General features: G+C 43.3%; 1 protein-coding gene and 1 long non-coding RNA gene across 3 annotated transcripts in view; one reads left to right on the top strand and one right to left on the bottom strand.

Annotated features, from left to right (window-relative positions):
- Positions 1 to 8,701, bottom strand: part of SMYD1 (SET and MYND domain containing 1) — a 33,389-nt gene extending 24,688 nt beyond the window's left edge. The window contains exon 1 of one of the 2 annotated variants that reach the window (XM_007102540.4): positions 8,500 to 8,701. In XM_007102540.4, coding sequence (XP_007102602.2) covers positions 8,500 to 8,636 — 137 coding nt within the window. In that variant the 5' untranslated portion in view covers positions 8,637 to 8,701. The remainder of the gene's footprint in view (positions 1 to 8,499) is intronic. The other variant, XM_024129958.2, reaches the window with a different exon arrangement.
- LOC129392614 (uncharacterized) lies at positions 7,880 to 12,259 on the top strand. The gene is made up of 3 exons (XR_008618790.1): positions 7,880 to 8,034; positions 9,479 to 9,611; positions 12,039 to 12,259. It is a non-coding gene; the product is annotated as an uncharacterized lncRNA (long non-coding RNA).
- Positions 12,260 to 17,710: the final 5,451 nt, after the last annotated feature.

Here is a 17,710-nt window from a genome sequence, read left to right as displayed (position 1 = left end):
TGAAATGGAATGTCCCTTTCCCCAAAGCACAAAAATACCGTAACTACTTACAATACGATGGGACACGAAACATGACATGTTTTACACAAAATGAAGCCTACACGTTATGATGTATGTCATAGTTCTGCGTGTTTTGCAGGAGTAAGATTGACAAGGTTACTGATGTCACAGATGTTATCTGATGTATTCTCCTGGCTCAGAGAGAGAGTGGAAGTGATGGGTGGCCAACTCCACAAACTGCTGTGTCCCCATCTGCTGTGAGGTGTGATGCTAGTAATTTGTTACTAGTCATAAAGTACTCAAGGGCATGAAAGGTTAGTGCTTATTTATAAGTTACAGTAGATTCAAGGTTATTCCCATAATAATGTCTTTCTCGCTCCCTTGCATTCCCTTAAACTTTCCCAACGAGAGAGGAAGAGTAGAATTACCCTGGCATACTCACAGTTGCACAGAATCCGCAGCGCATCATAACTATGCCGCTACTGCTACTTTGACCAGGAGAAGGCTGGGGACAGAGCCCCAAGATGCTACAATATAGATTTCACCCCAGTCTGGGTGATGGGGAGACCTTTACAATCGTGCATATAATCCCTTATCAGGCCTTGACTCAATGCCACTATCAGTTCAATAATATCTCACCTTCATATTGTCTCATGAGAGTCTTTACAATCACTTTGCTATAATAAACGTTTAATTACTTTTCATGAAAAGAAAACGTGATCAATCTGAAATGATTTTTCTCCTAGTGAACACATAGTGGGTTCCAAATGTTAACCACCAAATTATTTTCTACAGGCTCACACACCTGTTTAAATCTCATGCCACAATTCTTCTGGGACTTAAGAGTCAATTTTTAAAAGCTGGTGAAATCCAGGAAGTATTATGAGCTATCTCCTGATTTAGATCTCCTTGAGGTGAGGCTGACCTTTCTCTCCATCACCCCACCTGCCATTAAGGCTTAGCCACGAGGCTGGAACTGGGAAGAAGGAAGAGGGTGGGTCTGATGCAGAGAAGGGCTCCTCAAACTTTCGTGCATGTGAATATCATCAGAGATCATGTGGTTCTAATTCAGCAGGTCTGGGGTGGGGCCTGAGATTCTGCATTTCTAACAAGCTCCCAGGTGATACTGATGCTACAACTTTAAGTAGCATGAATGTAGATATGAGAGACAACCTAAATTCTACCCTTTCTTGGGGGGCGGGAGGGGGGCAGTATGTATGGAAGTGTCAGGTAGGCAGGAAGGGGAAGTATAAAAAAAAAAAAAAAAGCTTGTCTTTCTGGTCTCCATCTCTTTTTGTTGTTGGTGGGATGGGTATTACAGAAAGTCAGACCTGGAGTAGGTCAGAGTTGAGTTCAGCCCCTGATTCCAGTATCTACTGACTGTGTGACCTCAAGCAAGTACCCTAACCTCTCTGAGCCTTCGTTTCCTTATGTGAAAATGAGAATAGCAACACTCAGATCTTGATATCATTTAGACAAATGACTATTACCTTTTTTAAAAATTATTTATTTATTTTTGGCTGCGTTGGATCTTCGTTGCTACACTCAGGCTTTCTCTCGTTGCGGCGAGCGGGGGCCACTCTGTTGCGGTGTGTGGGCTTCTCGCTGCGGTGGCTTCTCTTGTTGCGGAGCATGGGCTCTAAGCGCTTGGGCTTCAATAGTTGTGGCTCACGGGCTCTAGAGCACGGGCTCAGTAGTTGTGGCGCACGGGCTTAGTGGCTCTGCCGCATCTGGGCTCTTCCCGGACTGGGGATCGAACCCGCGTCCCCTGCACTGTTAGGCGGACTCTTAACCACTGCACCACCAAGTCCCACTATTACTTTTTAATGAAACGTACTTGGTATCTTAAAAAACTCAAGCAAGAAGAAAATTACAAAGAAGTTCCAAAATTCTCCCACTCTCAGCGTGATTCGAGGATTAAATGGAACAACGTGTAAAGTAGCAGCTAAGAGCCTGGCACAGAGCTAGTCCTCAGTAGGTGTCAGAGATTGGGCCAGGTGATCTCTGAGCACCTGCTCTCCCCCAGCACCCACTAATTCCCAGGCAGCCACCAAAGAGGAGGACCTCCCAACTGGAAGAGAACCTATAGGTAGGGGGCCGAGGGTACTTCCGTGATAGAGATAACACCCCTTCTTTACTTCCCCCCCATGAGAGCATCTAAAAGATGTGATGTCTTAGAGGGAAGTCATAAGTGAAATAAGACAGGGAAAGACAAATACTATATGGTATCACTTATGTGTGGAATCTTAAAAAAACACAACCTTGGGGCTTCCCTGGTGGTGCAGTGGTTGAGAATCTGCCTGCCAGTGAAGGGGACACGGGTTCGAGCCCTGGTCTGGGAGGATCCCACATGCCGCGGAGCAGCTGGGGCCCGTGAGCCACAACTACTGAGCCTGCGCGTCTGGAGCCTGTGCTCTGCAACAAGAGAGGCCGCGACAGTGAGAGGCCCGCGTACCGCGATGAAGAGGGGCCCCCACTCGCCACAACTAGAGAAAGCCCTCGCACAGAAACGAAGACCCAACACAGCAAAAATAAATAAATTAATTAATAAACTCCTACCCCCAACAACAACAAAAAAAACCACAACCAACTAGTGAATATAACAAAAAAGAAGCAGATTCACAGATATAGAGGACAAACTAGTGGTTACCAGTGTGGAGAGGGAAGGGGGCAGGGGCAAAATAAGGGTGGGGCAGTAAGAGATACAAACTATTAGGTATAAAATAAGCTACAAGGATATATTATTGTACAACCCAGGGAATATAGCCAATATTTTATCATAACTAAAAATGGAGTATAAACTTAAAAAATTGTGACTCATTATATTGTACACCTGTAAGTTATACAATATCATACATCAACTATACCTCAATTAAATAAAGTTCTAAGACCACTTTTTAATTTATTTATTTAATTGAAGTATAGTTGATTTACAACGTTTCAGGTATACAGCAAAGTGATTCAGTTATACATACATATATATAATGTATATTCTTTTTCAGATTCCTTACCATGATAGGTTATTACAAGATATTGAATATAGTTCCCTATGCTATATAGTAGGTCCTTGCTGTTCATCTGTTTTATATATAGTCGTGTGTGTCTGTTAATCCTAAATTCCCAATTTATCCCTTCCCCACTTAAAACCACTTTTTAGATTACAGAGAAAGAGTGCTTCTTCCAGCCAGCTTAGCTGGTGACCTTCACCAAGCCTCATTTCTCCTCCTTAGTCTCATTTTTCCAGTCCCCGCAAGAGTCCCATTCACACAATGCTTTGCAATTGAAAGAGATGTTTTTTAGCAGTGCTCTTATGTTAAACCTTCACAACAACCCTTTAGAGTACAGGTCATCACTATCTTCGCAGGGATATTATTCTCATAGGGGTCCCTGATGGCTGAAACTGCCACCAGCACAGAAGGCAGAGGAAGCCACCAAGCCTACCTGCTTTGCCTGCAGGCCTGAGTGTGCCCTGCCCCAGCCAGCGGGTCCCCGCTCACTTTTTGCTCTGCAGCCCTGGGCTATGTCATCTGTCAGAGTCAAGTGGGATGGAAAGGCAGCTGCTGGTCAGCTCCTTGTATGGAAATAACCAGTTACTGGACAGATAAATGCAAATAGAAGGTGCCTGCAAGGTGGATGAGTCCTCCAAGAGTACAACCAGAGAGAACTGGACCAGCAGTGCTGGCTTCCTGGGCTGCTTAAAAACTCTCACCCTGCAAGGTGGTCCCCCCTCAAAAATCGAGGGGGAGGGCACATGTCTTAAAGACCATCACATCCCTTAAGTACCCAGAGAACTTTACAATATTTTCAATTCCGTCTTTCTTCCTTGTTCCTTCCCCTCTTTCTTCTTTCACAATTATTTATTGGGCATTATTTACAACAATGTGGATGGACTTAGAGGGTATTATGCTTAGTGAAGTAAGTCAGAGAGAGAAAGACAAATACTGTTTGTTATCACTTATATGTGGAATCTAAAAAATAAAATAGATGGATGAGTATAACAATACAGAAACAGATTCACAGATATAGAGAACAAGCTAGTGGTTACCAGAGGGGAGAGGGAAAGTAGGAGGGGCAGGATAGGGGTATGGGATTAAGAGGTACAAACTACTATGTATAAAATAAATAAGCTATAAAGAAATAAGCCAGGGCTTCCCTGGTGGCGCAGTGGTTGAGAGTCCACCCGCTGATGCAGGGGACACGGGTTCGCGCCCCGGTCCGGGAAGATCCCACATGCCGTGGAGCGGCTGGGCCCGTGATCCATGGCCGCTGAGCCTGCGCGTCCGGAGCCTGTGCTCCGCAACGGGAGAGGCCACAACGGTGAGAGGCCCGCGTACCATAAAAAAAAAAAAGAAAAGAAATAAGCCATAAGGATACAACACAGGGAAATATAGATTATTTTGTAATAACTTTAAATGGAGTATAATCTATAAAAATATTGAATCAATATGTTGTACACCTGAAACTAATATAATATAGTAAATCAACTATACTTCAATTTTTTTAATTTTTTGTTTTTATTTATATTCTTTTTTAACTATACTTCAACTTTAAAAAGTACATTAAAAATTTTTAAGTTTATTAAAAAGTATTTATTGAGCTTCTATTATGTGCTGTGCATCGAGCTAGGTGACAGAGGGCCTTAAAGATAAAGAAGATACGAACTTTGCCTTCAAGCAGTCCCAAGGCTGGGCTGGGGCATAAACACATATAAGCAAGGTGAGGCATGCCATCCAGGAGTGCTGGGACCCTGCTGCAGGGTTCAAGGTGAGGGAGGGAGGAATCTGGGAAGGTGATCACCGGGGAGGGGGGCAGGCACTGTTCTGACCCTCTAAAGATGAGTTGAGTTGTACTCAGAAGGTCAAGTTCTTCCACCATGGAGAGGCACTGGCACAAATCAAAGGCTTCCGTGGTGGGAGGAGTCGGGGCAGGCACATATAGGAGAGAGGAGGAGCTGTTTGACCAGATCATAGGATGCACCGTATGGGGAAAAAATGTTGGAAAAATGACTGGACTGTGGGGGACCTGGAATGCAACTCTCAGTAGCAAGTCCTTATTCTGCAGCAGAGGGAAGCCACTGGAGGCTTCTGCAGAGAGGAGAAACACGGCCAGAGTTGGTACACTCACTTTCTTTTCCCTATGGCATCTACCTAATGTCCTTTTTAAAATGGCCCACGTCAACACTTAAGGGGCATCACTGGATTCACATTGGCATGATTATTTACCTTAGCAGAAGAAGTTAGGTGGTACTGCATCCTTAGGTCAGACCTAGGGATTACCTATTTATTTTTAACATCTCTTTCATTAAAATAGCACTTCTCAAGATCTTCTGTGCCGCGACTCCCAGGACAAGGCTCACATGCCTCACTCAGACCTGGATGCATCTCCCACATTCTACCTGAGACCAAACCCCTCTTCCCAGGCTCAGAACACATCTTTAGAGGCAAATGAGCGAAGGTGACATTGTTATGGGGACAGCATGGCATTGGACCTAATCTATGTTTAAAAGGCTATTATCCCCAAACTTCTGCATCTAAGGATTAGTTAACAAAATTTAGCAACACAGCTCACAACGGGTCATATGACATTTCAACACGTCTGACCTCCACAGCTAAATTAAAGCACCAAATTAAAAGCATATTTCTAAATCTACTGTGGTTATCCTTAAAATCAAGTGCCGATGTTTAAGGCTGTAACCTGAATACTTTCACAGTTACTCATTTTCTGAACTATCTGTTCAGGAATTTCTCTAATCCCTTTATTAAATTATTTCCATTTATAGCATCATTTATCCCCCACCACCTACCCATCAGCTGTTACCAGGTTAAAGGCTACACTTGTGTTTGTGCATATGCCATGGTTAATTCTGGTGTTCCCATGGGCCCACATAGAATTACACGGGCTGAAAGCCCAACCCTCTCCACCGAACCTGAAGAAGCTCATAGTTGGTTTGATTTTCAAAAAAGCCCAGCTGACAGTAATTTCTTTTAAAATACGTTTCTTTTTCTCATGTTCTCATCTTTATTTTTCCCTACTCAGATAGATACATAGATAGATAGATAGATAGATAGATAGATATTCTCACATTCTCTGGGGCACTTTCAACTCTTTAAACAGAATCATTTAGGAGCTGGTCAAGAACTTAAAAAAAAAATCGACTATCCTTGCCACTTCTTAACATCTTTTGTGATAAATTGGATTAATAGGAAATTCATATTATTGGTTGTGGTAGGCTGGAAAATAGCCCCCCAAAAATGTCAATGTCCTAATCCTGGAAACTGCGAATTACCTTACATGGCAAAAGGGACGTGGCAGATATAATAAAGATTAAGGACCTTGAGATGGGGAGATAATCCTGAATCATCTGGGTGGCCTAAGGTAATCACAAGGGTCCTAATAAGAAGGAGGCAGGAGGTCAGAGGAGGAGAAGATGCTACGTAGCAGCTTTGAAGATAAAACCCAGGGGTGCAGGCATTCTGTAGAAGCTAGAAAAGTCTAGGAAACATAGTCCTGTGGACCCATTTCAGATCTCTGACCTCCAGAATTGTACAATAATAAATTTGTGTTGTTTAAGCCACTAAATTTGTAGTAATTTTTACACCAACAGTAGGAAACTAATACATTGGTTTGTTATTATAAGCACATTTTTTCCTGTATAATCACATGTATATTTCTATTTCTTACCTATGAGTGTTTGGATCTAACCATTCTCAAGCCCCAGAACCAGATGTTTATTCTTCTGAAATTGATGGGTGTGTAGTCTTTCTTTTATTAAGGCTAAATAATATTAATTGGACCGACAAGAACAAAAGAAAATTAAGTAGGCAATGCTGGGCCCACTTGTGTGTCAGGGGATGGGGGGCAGTGAGAAATGATGACAGACAAGATCCTGGGAGGTTCATACCTGCCCTATGACTCACTCCTGTGACCTGGGGAAAGCCTCATTAAGCCTCAGTTTCCTCATCTGTAAGAGAGGATTGTATGAATTCAATGGGTTTCGACCTTCCTCTGGGTTGAGGGTCATTTTGAAAGAGATAACTTCCTCCCCAGACATAAAAAGCACGCATGCACATCCACATAAACTTTGATCCTCCAATTATAGGTGTTTCCTTAGCTAAGGCTCCGTGGACTCAGGTTAGGAACCAGTAGCCTAGATATACTCTAAACTCAAGACATCTGGGACTTAAAAAACGAATAATCAAAGAGTATTTTTGGCTTCTAGAGGTGCCCACAAGCACATTGCCTATGCCATATCTTGTATTTGATGCTAAAATAAAATAATAATCAGAACAAGCTTTATTCCTATATTAGCTTAGCACCCTTCCCTTCCTGCACTGGAGTCCTTTGCATGTCCTGAAGAAATGGTGCAACCCAGAAATCTCAGGCTGGAAGAGATCCTCAGGGTCATATGACTCAATTCCCCTCTATGGCCCTACTCTTCGTGTACATCATCTCTGCCAGGTTGTCACCAGGAAATATACAACCTTGGAAATAGCCCTTTCCATCTCCAGACTGTGCCAACAGCCCTGTTCTACCTATCAGGCAATAGAAGCTCAGTGTCAAAGGCCTAAAAGCTTGCAGGTGTCCCAGGAAAAAGATTGGGACTGATAACACCTTTTAAGAGTTCCAAATTTTTTTAAAACAAAAACAAAAATGCAAACTGGAATTTAATAACAATTTCAAAAGCAGCGCTATGAAAGTCCATTCAGAAGTGGTAAGCAAAACTACACTTTGACATGTTGTGAGTTGGTGTCTCTAAAGGTAAGGATACCTAAGACCTTCTTAAATGGCTTGAGCTCTGGTTAGGACTTTTTGTGTGTGTGTGTGGTACGCGGGCCTCTCACTGTCGTGGCCTCTCCCGTTGCAGAGCACAGGCTCCAGACGCGCAGGCTCAGCGGCCATGGCTCACGGGCCCAGCCGCTCCGCGGCACGTGGGATCTTCCCGGACCGGGGCACGAACCCGTGTCCCCTGCATCGGCAGGCGGACTCTCAACCACTGCGCCACCAGGCAAGCCCGAGATATTCTAATTTTTAAAGGTAAGTGGATTCCAGAGTTACCTGTGTATTTACAATTACTTTTTTTAAGTCTCAGCAATTACTTAATCCTCTAGTATATTTATTACACCTCAGAAGCTAAAAACATGGAGCCTTCCATACGAGAACATTTCCTCGGGCAACACACCCACCTCTCCGCTCCCTGTCCCTCCACCCTCTCCACACACAGCACTCCCACTCAGCCAAGTTCCCTGGTGCTCTGAGAGCGCGCCCCAAAGCCTTTGCTCACCTTTGCAACCCTCCCGGGCACCAGGGCAAATCCCATGGGCCATGACTCTTTGCAGAAACAGTCATGCCAGCAAACGCTTAGCTGTCCGAGTGCCCGGCGTTATCAATGGTCACATGGATAGTATCCCTTTCCCTGCTGATTTTGAGAGCAAAGTATTCGAGAATGTGGCACCGGCCAAACCAATGGGAGAAAAGAAGGCAACAACCCACATTCCGTACCTGTCAAAGACCACTGCGGAATAAGCCCGCTCGGCAAAGATGACGTCAGCAGCCCAGAACTCCTTAGTGGCCTTCAGACCCCTGCCTTTGCCCTCAGAAGTGAAGACCTCCACGTTCTCCATTCCCCCTATCGTCATCTCAGAACCTTCGGGCAGCTCAGCAGATATTTAACACTGAGCCAAGTCCCTTGTCCTCGCTGCTATTTCAGCACCTTCAGCATCCCAACAGCAAGACTATAAATGGACAGGCACCTCCCCTTCCCTACCCCCTCTCAGCCACTGGGCCCTCACTCCCCCTCTGCCTCTTTTCCTGGAGACGGGGATGGGCCAGGCCAGAGGACAGTGACCTGGGAAGGGTCCCGTTCACCGCCCAGCAAAGCTGACAAAGTAGAAAATGACCATAGGCTGGTGTACTTCTCAAATTGGGCCTGAAAATTTTGAAAAGTTCCTTTGCAAGGAGTAGTTAAGTCCTGGATTGCAGTCATGCTCAGCTGCAGTTGCAATAGGCAGCACTTAGTCAGTAGGGTATTTTTAGCAGCCAGATGCCTCTGTCAATCCAAAGCAGACAGCTGAAATGGTCCAAGAGAAGAGGCGAGGTGATGCTTGCTGCTCTGGGACCCTTCAGCTGTCAGGCTTGGACTTTCTCAAGTGAGATGGGCCCCTTGTTTCCCTACTCCCTCCCCCACAGGTAGTTTGTTGGCAGAAAGCAGCAGATGCTAAATTGACCCCTTTGCCGTGTATATAGCAGTACTATTTAGGCTCCAGGGGACCTCCCTCTTCTCCAGTATTACCTGGGGCTCCCACAACATCCCCACCTGGGGCATGGAGGTCTGAGCGTTCCCTGATGATGTATTACTCAGGCTGTATTATGAGAGGAGGTAGGCCTTGAAAACGAAAACCCTCGTGTCTATCATTCTATCACATCTCCCTTAAATGGGTGGCTGCTACCAGAAAAATACCAATACCTTCTTCTTTCCCAGGAATGAGGACATTGGAAGGATTATTCTAAAATCTCTATTGAACTAAATGCTACTCATCTTGATCTCCAGGCAGCTCTCACTGATGTTGAAAAGAAAGACATTTGCAGATCTGGAGCTATGGCTTATCTTCAAGGTAATATTTTTAGTTTCAGGGATGCATCTGTTTACAGATTTCTGTGCTCCGCGTTTCTTTGAGTGTAGTAGTTTACAAGAACTGGCTTCTGAGTCAGATAGATCTGTGTTTGACTTTTGAGCCTACTAGGACAACTTTGAGATAGTACCTGTAAAACAAGAGTGATAATTTCTACCTCACTGGTAAATGAGATAATATATACAAAGGACATAAGCACAGCACTTGGTACTTAGTACAGAACTTATTAAATGATAGAAAATTTATTTTATTTGTTCTGTCATGTTATCTTCCCCAAACCATCAAGATATGCTAGAAATTCTAATGTGTCTTTAAGCAAATTGCGTCTCCTGAAACTTCTTTTGACTCTTGGAAGCAGGTGCAGAATCCTCTGTCAGACCATGTATCCCAATTTTTAGGTCATAACACATAGTCCCTAGAACCAGAGAATAACTCAGTGACTTCTGATGTATCCAAAAGACCAAAACATGTTAAGACCTTTAAAACTGGGTGCCCCCAAAAGTAAACATCACATGCTCTCAGGGAAAAAAAAATGATTAAAAAGGAGTTCTTTAGGTTAGTTTCAAATGAATGTCTGCATCCACATTGCCTGGCAACAGCCAGAGTCCACCCTTGGGAGCTAGAAGCTCAGCCTCGTAGGGATGGTGTTGTTCTCCTCTAGACACTTATAACCCTGGAACAGGTTCAGCCCAAGCCAAGGTCAAGGAAGAAATCTACCTGCCCCAAGTCAGAAAGAGAGAGGAAGCATCAAACCCAGTGCTTTAGCTTCAACTGAGTCTCAACCTTATCAGGACAACAATAATTATATTATTAAAGTGTGGTAGACAGAATAATGGTTCCCCAAAAATGTCCAGGTCCTACTCCCCAGACCTGTGAATATGTTACTTTACATAGCAAAAGGGACTTTGCAAATGTGATTAAATTAAGTATCTTGAGAGAGGGAGATTATCCCTGGATTGTCCAAGAGGGCCCAATGGAATCACAAGAATCCTTATAAGAGGAGGTTAGGGGGGTCAGAGTCAGGTGGAGATGTAACAGTGGAAGCAAAAGGGTCAGAGTCAGAGAGACAGTTGAAGATGCTATACTGTTGGCTTTGAAATTGGAGGAAGGGGCTATGAGCAGAGAAATGCTGGCACCCTCTAGAAACTAGAAAAGGCAGGGGTACAGCTGCTCCCCCAAGAGCCCTCAAAGGAAGCATGGCCCTGACAACACCTTGATTTAAGCCCAGTGAATCCCATTTCTGGCTTCTGACCAGCAAACTTTAACATAGTAAATTTGTTATTTTATGCCACTAAGTAATTTGTTACAGCAGCAATAGGAAACTGATGCATAAAGTATTATACTTAGTTTCTCATTATAGTAAGTATTATATAAAATCCCTTTTGCTGCTCTGAAATAAAATTCATACAGAATTTATCAGTTCTTAAACTTAAAAAACATAAATTACTAACTCCTATAGTCTGAACGTTTGTGTCCACCACCAAATTCATATGTAGAAATCCTTACCCACAAAGGTGATGGTTTTAATAGGTGGAACATTTGGGGGGTACTTAAATCATGAAGGTGGAACCCTCATGAATGAGATTACATAGCGCCTTATAGAAGAGCCTCCAGAGAGATGCCCTAGGCCCTTCTCTTCTCCCATGTGAGGACACAAGGAGAATCCTGTGACCTGGAAGGGAACCTTCGGCCAAACATGCTGGCACCCTGATCTAAGACTTCAAGCTTCCAGGAATGTGAGAAATAAACTTCTGTTGCTTACAAACTATCCAGTCTTTGCTATTTTGTTATTGCAGCTCAAATGGACTAAGACACTGGTCTAACCTAATAAGGGAGAAATAAAAATGAAAGTTAAATTATAATAAAAGTATATATATTCATTGTAAATTAAATATGTCAGTGTGCTCACAAGACACATGCTTGAGTACAGCTACACTAGAAAACACGATAAAGTAGTCAGATGTTTGCACCTCTAAGTAGAATCACTATGATAGTGAGAGCTAAAGATGTAGATTGATTTTGGAAACACAAATACCACACAAGCCATTGTTGTCTGTGACATGATTTTCTAAAATGGTGAATGATCCTACTCAAGTTCTGAATGAAAGAGAGTATAATCTTTCTTCAGTTAACAAGAAGTTGCCTTCCTGGAAAATGTATTGTATATTAAAACTTTACAAAAACTGCTCTAAGATTACATAAAACAGAGTTCTAGACTCAGATAATTATAAACAAGATTTTGAAAGCAGCTCTTTTGCCCCTTTCCTGTTTGCCCATTTCTGTTCCCCTCTAACCTTGAAAGAACCTAATTATAGGAATGAGGTCACTAAGCAATTTAACCTAACTCCTGACTTATGTTCTCCTGAATGCACACCATGCTTTGTCTAATCTGTTGATTTTTTTTCCTAGATAAAAAGATGTAAAAATGAAGAATTAAACAGTTAACAAATGACTAGCTCTCTACCCCCAACAGCCCCCTTAAGCAATCCTGCAGGTAGATCACGCAGGCAAGATCACATCTGAAGAAAGAGTCAGCCAGTCTACCTAATGGAGAATGAGGCAGAGCCCAACCTCCTGCCTCAATGATTCACTGAGATTCTTCCCCTTTTTCCCCTTTAAAAACTGAGCAGAATCTTCAAAGTTGGCCTCTGGACGTGAGTCCAGCTTTTCCCCAGATTGCCATCTTTTCTGATTGAAGTATCTTTCCTTTCTACTGACACTTGCCTCTCAAATTATCAGCTTTTGAGCGGCGAGCAGCCGAACCTGAGTTTGGTAACAATTTTACATAAGTGAAATACACATCTGGATGTTTGAAGTTGTATAGGATGGGCAGAGAAACTTTAACGTACAGGGCTGTCCTTTGCTTCCCGGGACATCCAGCACCTCTGGCCAGGACCAGTGAGACAGGGGATATCAGCTCTAGTTATCAGGCTGGTGATAGGGAAGGGAGCACAGGGCCCTGCTATATTACGTATGAACACAAAACCCATGTAAACGTTTTTTGCTCATCTGCTCCCCTCCAGTTCTTTTTTTCCCCCACTGGGATCCAAACCTTTCTTGCTGGCCCTAGCCCTGCCCACAATATGTGAGTAGCACCCCTCAATCATCGTGACAACCAAAAGTTACCCCCACGTTTCTAAGATGCCCCCTAACTAGTGGAACTGCCTCCATCGAGAATTACTGGTCTTTGTCATCGGGAAAAGCACATCTAGAGTTTTGAAAGGCTTTCTTATTGCTCTACTGGGGCTGTTTAGCCAGAGAAGAAAAGATTCAAGAAGGACATGAGACCTTTCTTCAACGTCATTCATCACAGTGTGGAAGAAGCAGTAGATTCATTCTGCCTTTCCTGAGAGAGCAAACTAGGAGGTCAGAGTGGACATAACCATATGGCAACGTGGTTTAGCAGTTAAGATCGTAAACTTGAGCTTCACAGACCCCCACAATCATGTTTCTGTTGAGCCCTTTTCTGCTCCAAAAAGATGGAAACTTTTTCCATTGTTAATGATTTTAATAACCATCTGGTCTCTTTCTTTGGTGTGTCTGGATAAAGAAAGGTGGTGAGACAAGAAGAAAAATGAGACTGTTCAAGTCAAAGGACCCCTGGTCCAGGAGAGTGGTCTGAGCTGGGAGATTCCAGACAAGGGGTGACGAGAATGACCCCTCTGGTCCCATTTACCTCTATTTTAGCTGAACTTCCCTCCCCACTCAGGCCACACACACATGCCAAGGACATTACTATGGCTACTGAGTACTCCCATACCCTAAAGAAGGTGTGGGGCAATTGTTGACAGCATGTGCTAAGCAAGGGTAATGCTGGATCCCCAGTCGTGCACCTTAAGGGCAGAAGGTTAGACTTCCCTGGCAGTCCAGTGGTTAAGAATCCGTGCTTCCACTGTAGGGGCACAGGTTCGATCCCTGGTCGGGGAACTAAGATCCCACATGCCACGCTGTGCAGCCAAAAAAAAAAAAAAAAAAAAGGGTAGAAAGAGGTGCTGTGAAGAGGCCAGGACTGGGGGCTGTTTTGGAGAGGGTTATTAGCGTAACATCACAAGACTAGACATGGGTTTCAAGTAGCCCTTACTACAAGCTTCACTGGTTAACTTTCATCTCGGGTAGAATCTGTTCCCAGATTTCACATTGCAGCCCTAAAATCTTTAACCATATTCTGTATTTGTATTATTGTCCTGGATCTTCAAGCAAATAATCTCAGGGGTCTTAAGAGAATGATTGTGTTCCCTTCAGTTGGATATGCTGCAGTTCAGGGAATATGTACAAATAAGTGTGAAGGTGGAGAAAGGAAACCTCGAGTAACCGTTTTGAATCATTGAGACAGTTTGTGTACCTGTGTTAATACCGCACTAGCTAATCTACCACAACCTGGAAAAACTCCAATCATCCCTTCTGTTGAAAGACTCACTGCCTGAGTCACACATCTGCAGGGACCACCATCTGGTGGCAAATCAAGGGAGCTGCAAGATTTTAAATCTTCTTCTAAGCCCTTTTTCAGTAAAAGAACAGCCCTTTATCATTGGATTCCACCTTCCTTCGTACCCAGAGCTAAGATTCATTTAGGCCAGGGCTCAACAAGTTTCCTTTGGGCCTGTGAACTAAGAACGGTTTGTACCTTCTTTAATGGTTGGGGGGAAAAGTCAAAAGAATATTTTGTGACACATGAAAATTATATGAAGTTCAAATTTCAATGATGACAAATAAATTGTATAAGAAAACAGCCATACTCACTTGTTTACATACTTTCTATGGCTGCTTTCACACTACAACAGCAGAGTTGAATATTTGCAACAAAGACCATATGGCCCACAAAGTCAAAAATATTTACTGTCTGGCCTTTTACAGAAGATGTTTGCCAATCCTGCTTTAGACCAATAACAGCTAATGCCTAGCAGTGTTAAATAAGCCAGGGGTTGCTCACTGCTTTCAAGTGTATTCACTGGCTGATTTAGTCATTCATTGCATAATCACAGGATCAAAGAAGTTCTCGTACACACCTAGCACTCACATTCCAGAATGACAGGAGCAGGCTCCCCTCCTGAATAGTCCATTATATCCTGTATAATTACATCACTGACAGAACTTTACACTCTCTCTGGTCCCTGTGTTCTTACTCAAGCAGCACAGTTGCTTCCATGGTTCCTCCTTTGGCTCTTAGAAATCCTTAGCTCCTAATTGCTTTCCTCCCAAGAATTGCTAAATTCACTCATTCCACATGCATTTATCAGCACATGTACCAGGTACTATACTCAGTGCCCCAATACAAAGATGATTAAAATGTAGGCCCTGTATCTAAGACATTGACCATTTAGAGAGGATTATGGAAAAGCATATAAAGATGGTGAGAGAGATGTAGGAGGCAAAGGGGAAAGGGTACTCAAAGCAGCCTGAGGAATCAGGGAAGGCTTCAGAGAAGTAGCAGACAGGGATAAGTGCGGAGGGGGAGACCCAGAACTGGAGGAGGCCATTTCAAGCCCAAGGACACAGCAGCATGAGCAGAGATGTGGAGGTGAAGAAACAGCATGACATGGGCAGAAAATTACAATCGGCTAGGTATTCTGGGAGTTACAGAAGCACAGGTATTATACTTCTTTATCATTCTGGCACCAGACTCTCACCCTTTATGTCCCAGCTTTTCATATACATTTGAAAGATAATCTAACAGCAAGAATTAACGTTTGAATGCTTGAAATTGTGCTTTATTTGCGCTACCTCATAGGTTTTCACAGCACCCTTTGAGGTGGGTATTATTGAGCCCTCCTAGTTAAAAAGCAGCAGCATCTCCTAAGTATAAACCCCAGAGAAACCCTCAGGTGTGTGCACAAGGAGACTGTCCAAGAAGGTTAAAGCAGCACTGTCTGTAAAAGCAAAAATGGGAAATAAGCTCATAGTCTTATGATAGGAGAACGGATAGCTCATGTGCATTCATTCAATGGATGTTACAGAGATGTGAAAGGGAATGAATTAGAACCTCACATCTCAGCAGAGGTTAACATCAAAAAACAATGGTGAGTGAAAAAAGCAAACTGTAGGGGAATAAACAGCAGGCATAATAACATTTATATAAAGTTTTAAATCATGTAAAGCAATACTTCATGTTAGTTAGGGATACATACGTATGTAGTAAAAATGTACATATAAAGAAAGGCATGGGCTTCCCTGGTGGCACAGTGGTTAAGAATCCACCTGCCAATGCAGGGGACATGGGTTCAAGCCCTGCTCAGGGAAGATCCCACATGCCGCAGAGCAACTAAGCCCGTGCACCACAACTACTGAGCCTGCACTCTAGAGCCCACGAGTCACAACTACCGAGCCCACGCGCCACATCTACTGAAGCCCGAGCGCTCTAGAGCCTGTGCTCTGCAGCAAGAGAAGCCCGCGCACCACAATGAAGAGTAGCCCTGCTCACCGCAACTAGAGAAAGCCTGCACGCAGCAACGAAGACCCAACACAGCCAAAAATAATAAATAAATAAAAATAAATAAAATTTTTTTAAAAAAGGCGTGAGAATGAGAAATACTGAATTCATGATAGTATTTACTCCTAAGGGGAGGAAGAGTTCTTTAGAAAGTAGGGAGAGGGCGTTTCAGGAAGAAGTAGCAGATACAATAAACTGAGTTACGCACTAGCTTGGTATTTAGGGGAATCAATAAAGGTTTAATGTTGCTGAATCATCAAGTGAATGCAGGGTGGGGAGGTGAGAACAGTAGGAAGATAATGATATCAGGCAGGTGCACAGAGGTCCAGGAATAGCAGTCATGTTTGACTTTCTCCACCAGAATATGGGGAGCCAGGATGACTTCCAGATGGAACCCTTTGGCAGTATGGAGAGTAGATTGGAGGGGTGAAATGAGAGGAAGGATAAGTTAGGCAGCTATTGCCATGGCACTAACAAAAGATGATAAGAACCTGAAATTGGTCAACAGTAGTGTGACAGGAAAGGAGAGCATACCCAAGAGAACCTTTTGCACAGAACCTTTTGCACATGCCCATCAACAGGAAAATGGGTGGAATTTGGTACAGCAATGAAATGTAAGAACCTGCAATTGGTCAACAGTAGTGTGACAGGAAAGGAGAGCATACCCAAGCGAACCTTTTGCACAGAACCTTTTGCAATGCCCATCAACAGGAAAATGGGTGGAATTTGGTACAGCAATGAAATGAATAAATAACACCTATATGCAACAGCTTGGATGAACCTCAAAGTGTCCAGTGAAACAAGTTCCAGAATACTTCCAGAGAAAGACATAAATCTTACGAGATTCAGAAACAATCTAAACTTTTTTTTCATCAAACATATATATATATATATATATATATATATATGATAAAGATATATACATATGGGGATTCCCCTGGTGGTCCAGTGGGTAAGACTCCATGCTCCCAATGCAGGGGACCCCGGTTCGACTTCTGGTAGAGGAACTAGATCCCGCATGCATGCTGCAACTAAAAGATCCCGTGTGCTGCAACTAAGACCCGGCGCAGCCAAAATAAATAAATATGTATATTTTAAAGATACGTATATACATATGAAAGGAAATGATGACTACAAACCATGGTAATGATTTCTTTGGGAGACAGGGAACGAAAGGATGAATGTGTCTGTGTGTATATATATATATATATATATATACATATATATATATATATACATATACTGAGGGAGCCAGGAGAGAGAAAAATGTCACTTATGGAGCAATGATGACAACGTATCATAACCAAGGATTTTGCTCAGTCTACTCTCTGTATTAAAGGTTCTAACAAAGAAAAGAAAAGCAGGAAAGCATGTATTTTTCAGATATTTTGGAGGTAGAATCCGTAGATTTCCTGATTTTTTTTCTTAGTGGTTTGAGATTCACTCTCCCAAGGTAAGCGGCCCCACGAGCTTTTCCTTCCTTCCAACGGAGAAACCACGAGCATCCGAAAAATGGCTGGCACGAGCCAGGTTAGAACAGAGCCCCGGAAGTAGCAGACGAAGGGGGCGGGGTAAACAGGAAGGCGGGGCTAAACGGGGCTTTCTGGGAGCGGAGCTGCTGGGCAAGTGTAGTAACGCGCCTCGCCGCTATGGC

This window comes from Physeter macrocephalus, chromosome 12, assembly GCF_002837175.3.
Source record: "Physeter macrocephalus isolate SW-GA chromosome 12, ASM283717v5, whole genome shotgun sequence".
NCBI lineage: Eukaryota > Metazoa > Chordata > Mammalia > Artiodactyla > Physeteridae > Physeter > Physeter macrocephalus.
The sequence above is the reverse complement of the archived record's forward strand: the minus strand, read 5'-3'. Positions and strand labels throughout refer to the sequence as shown.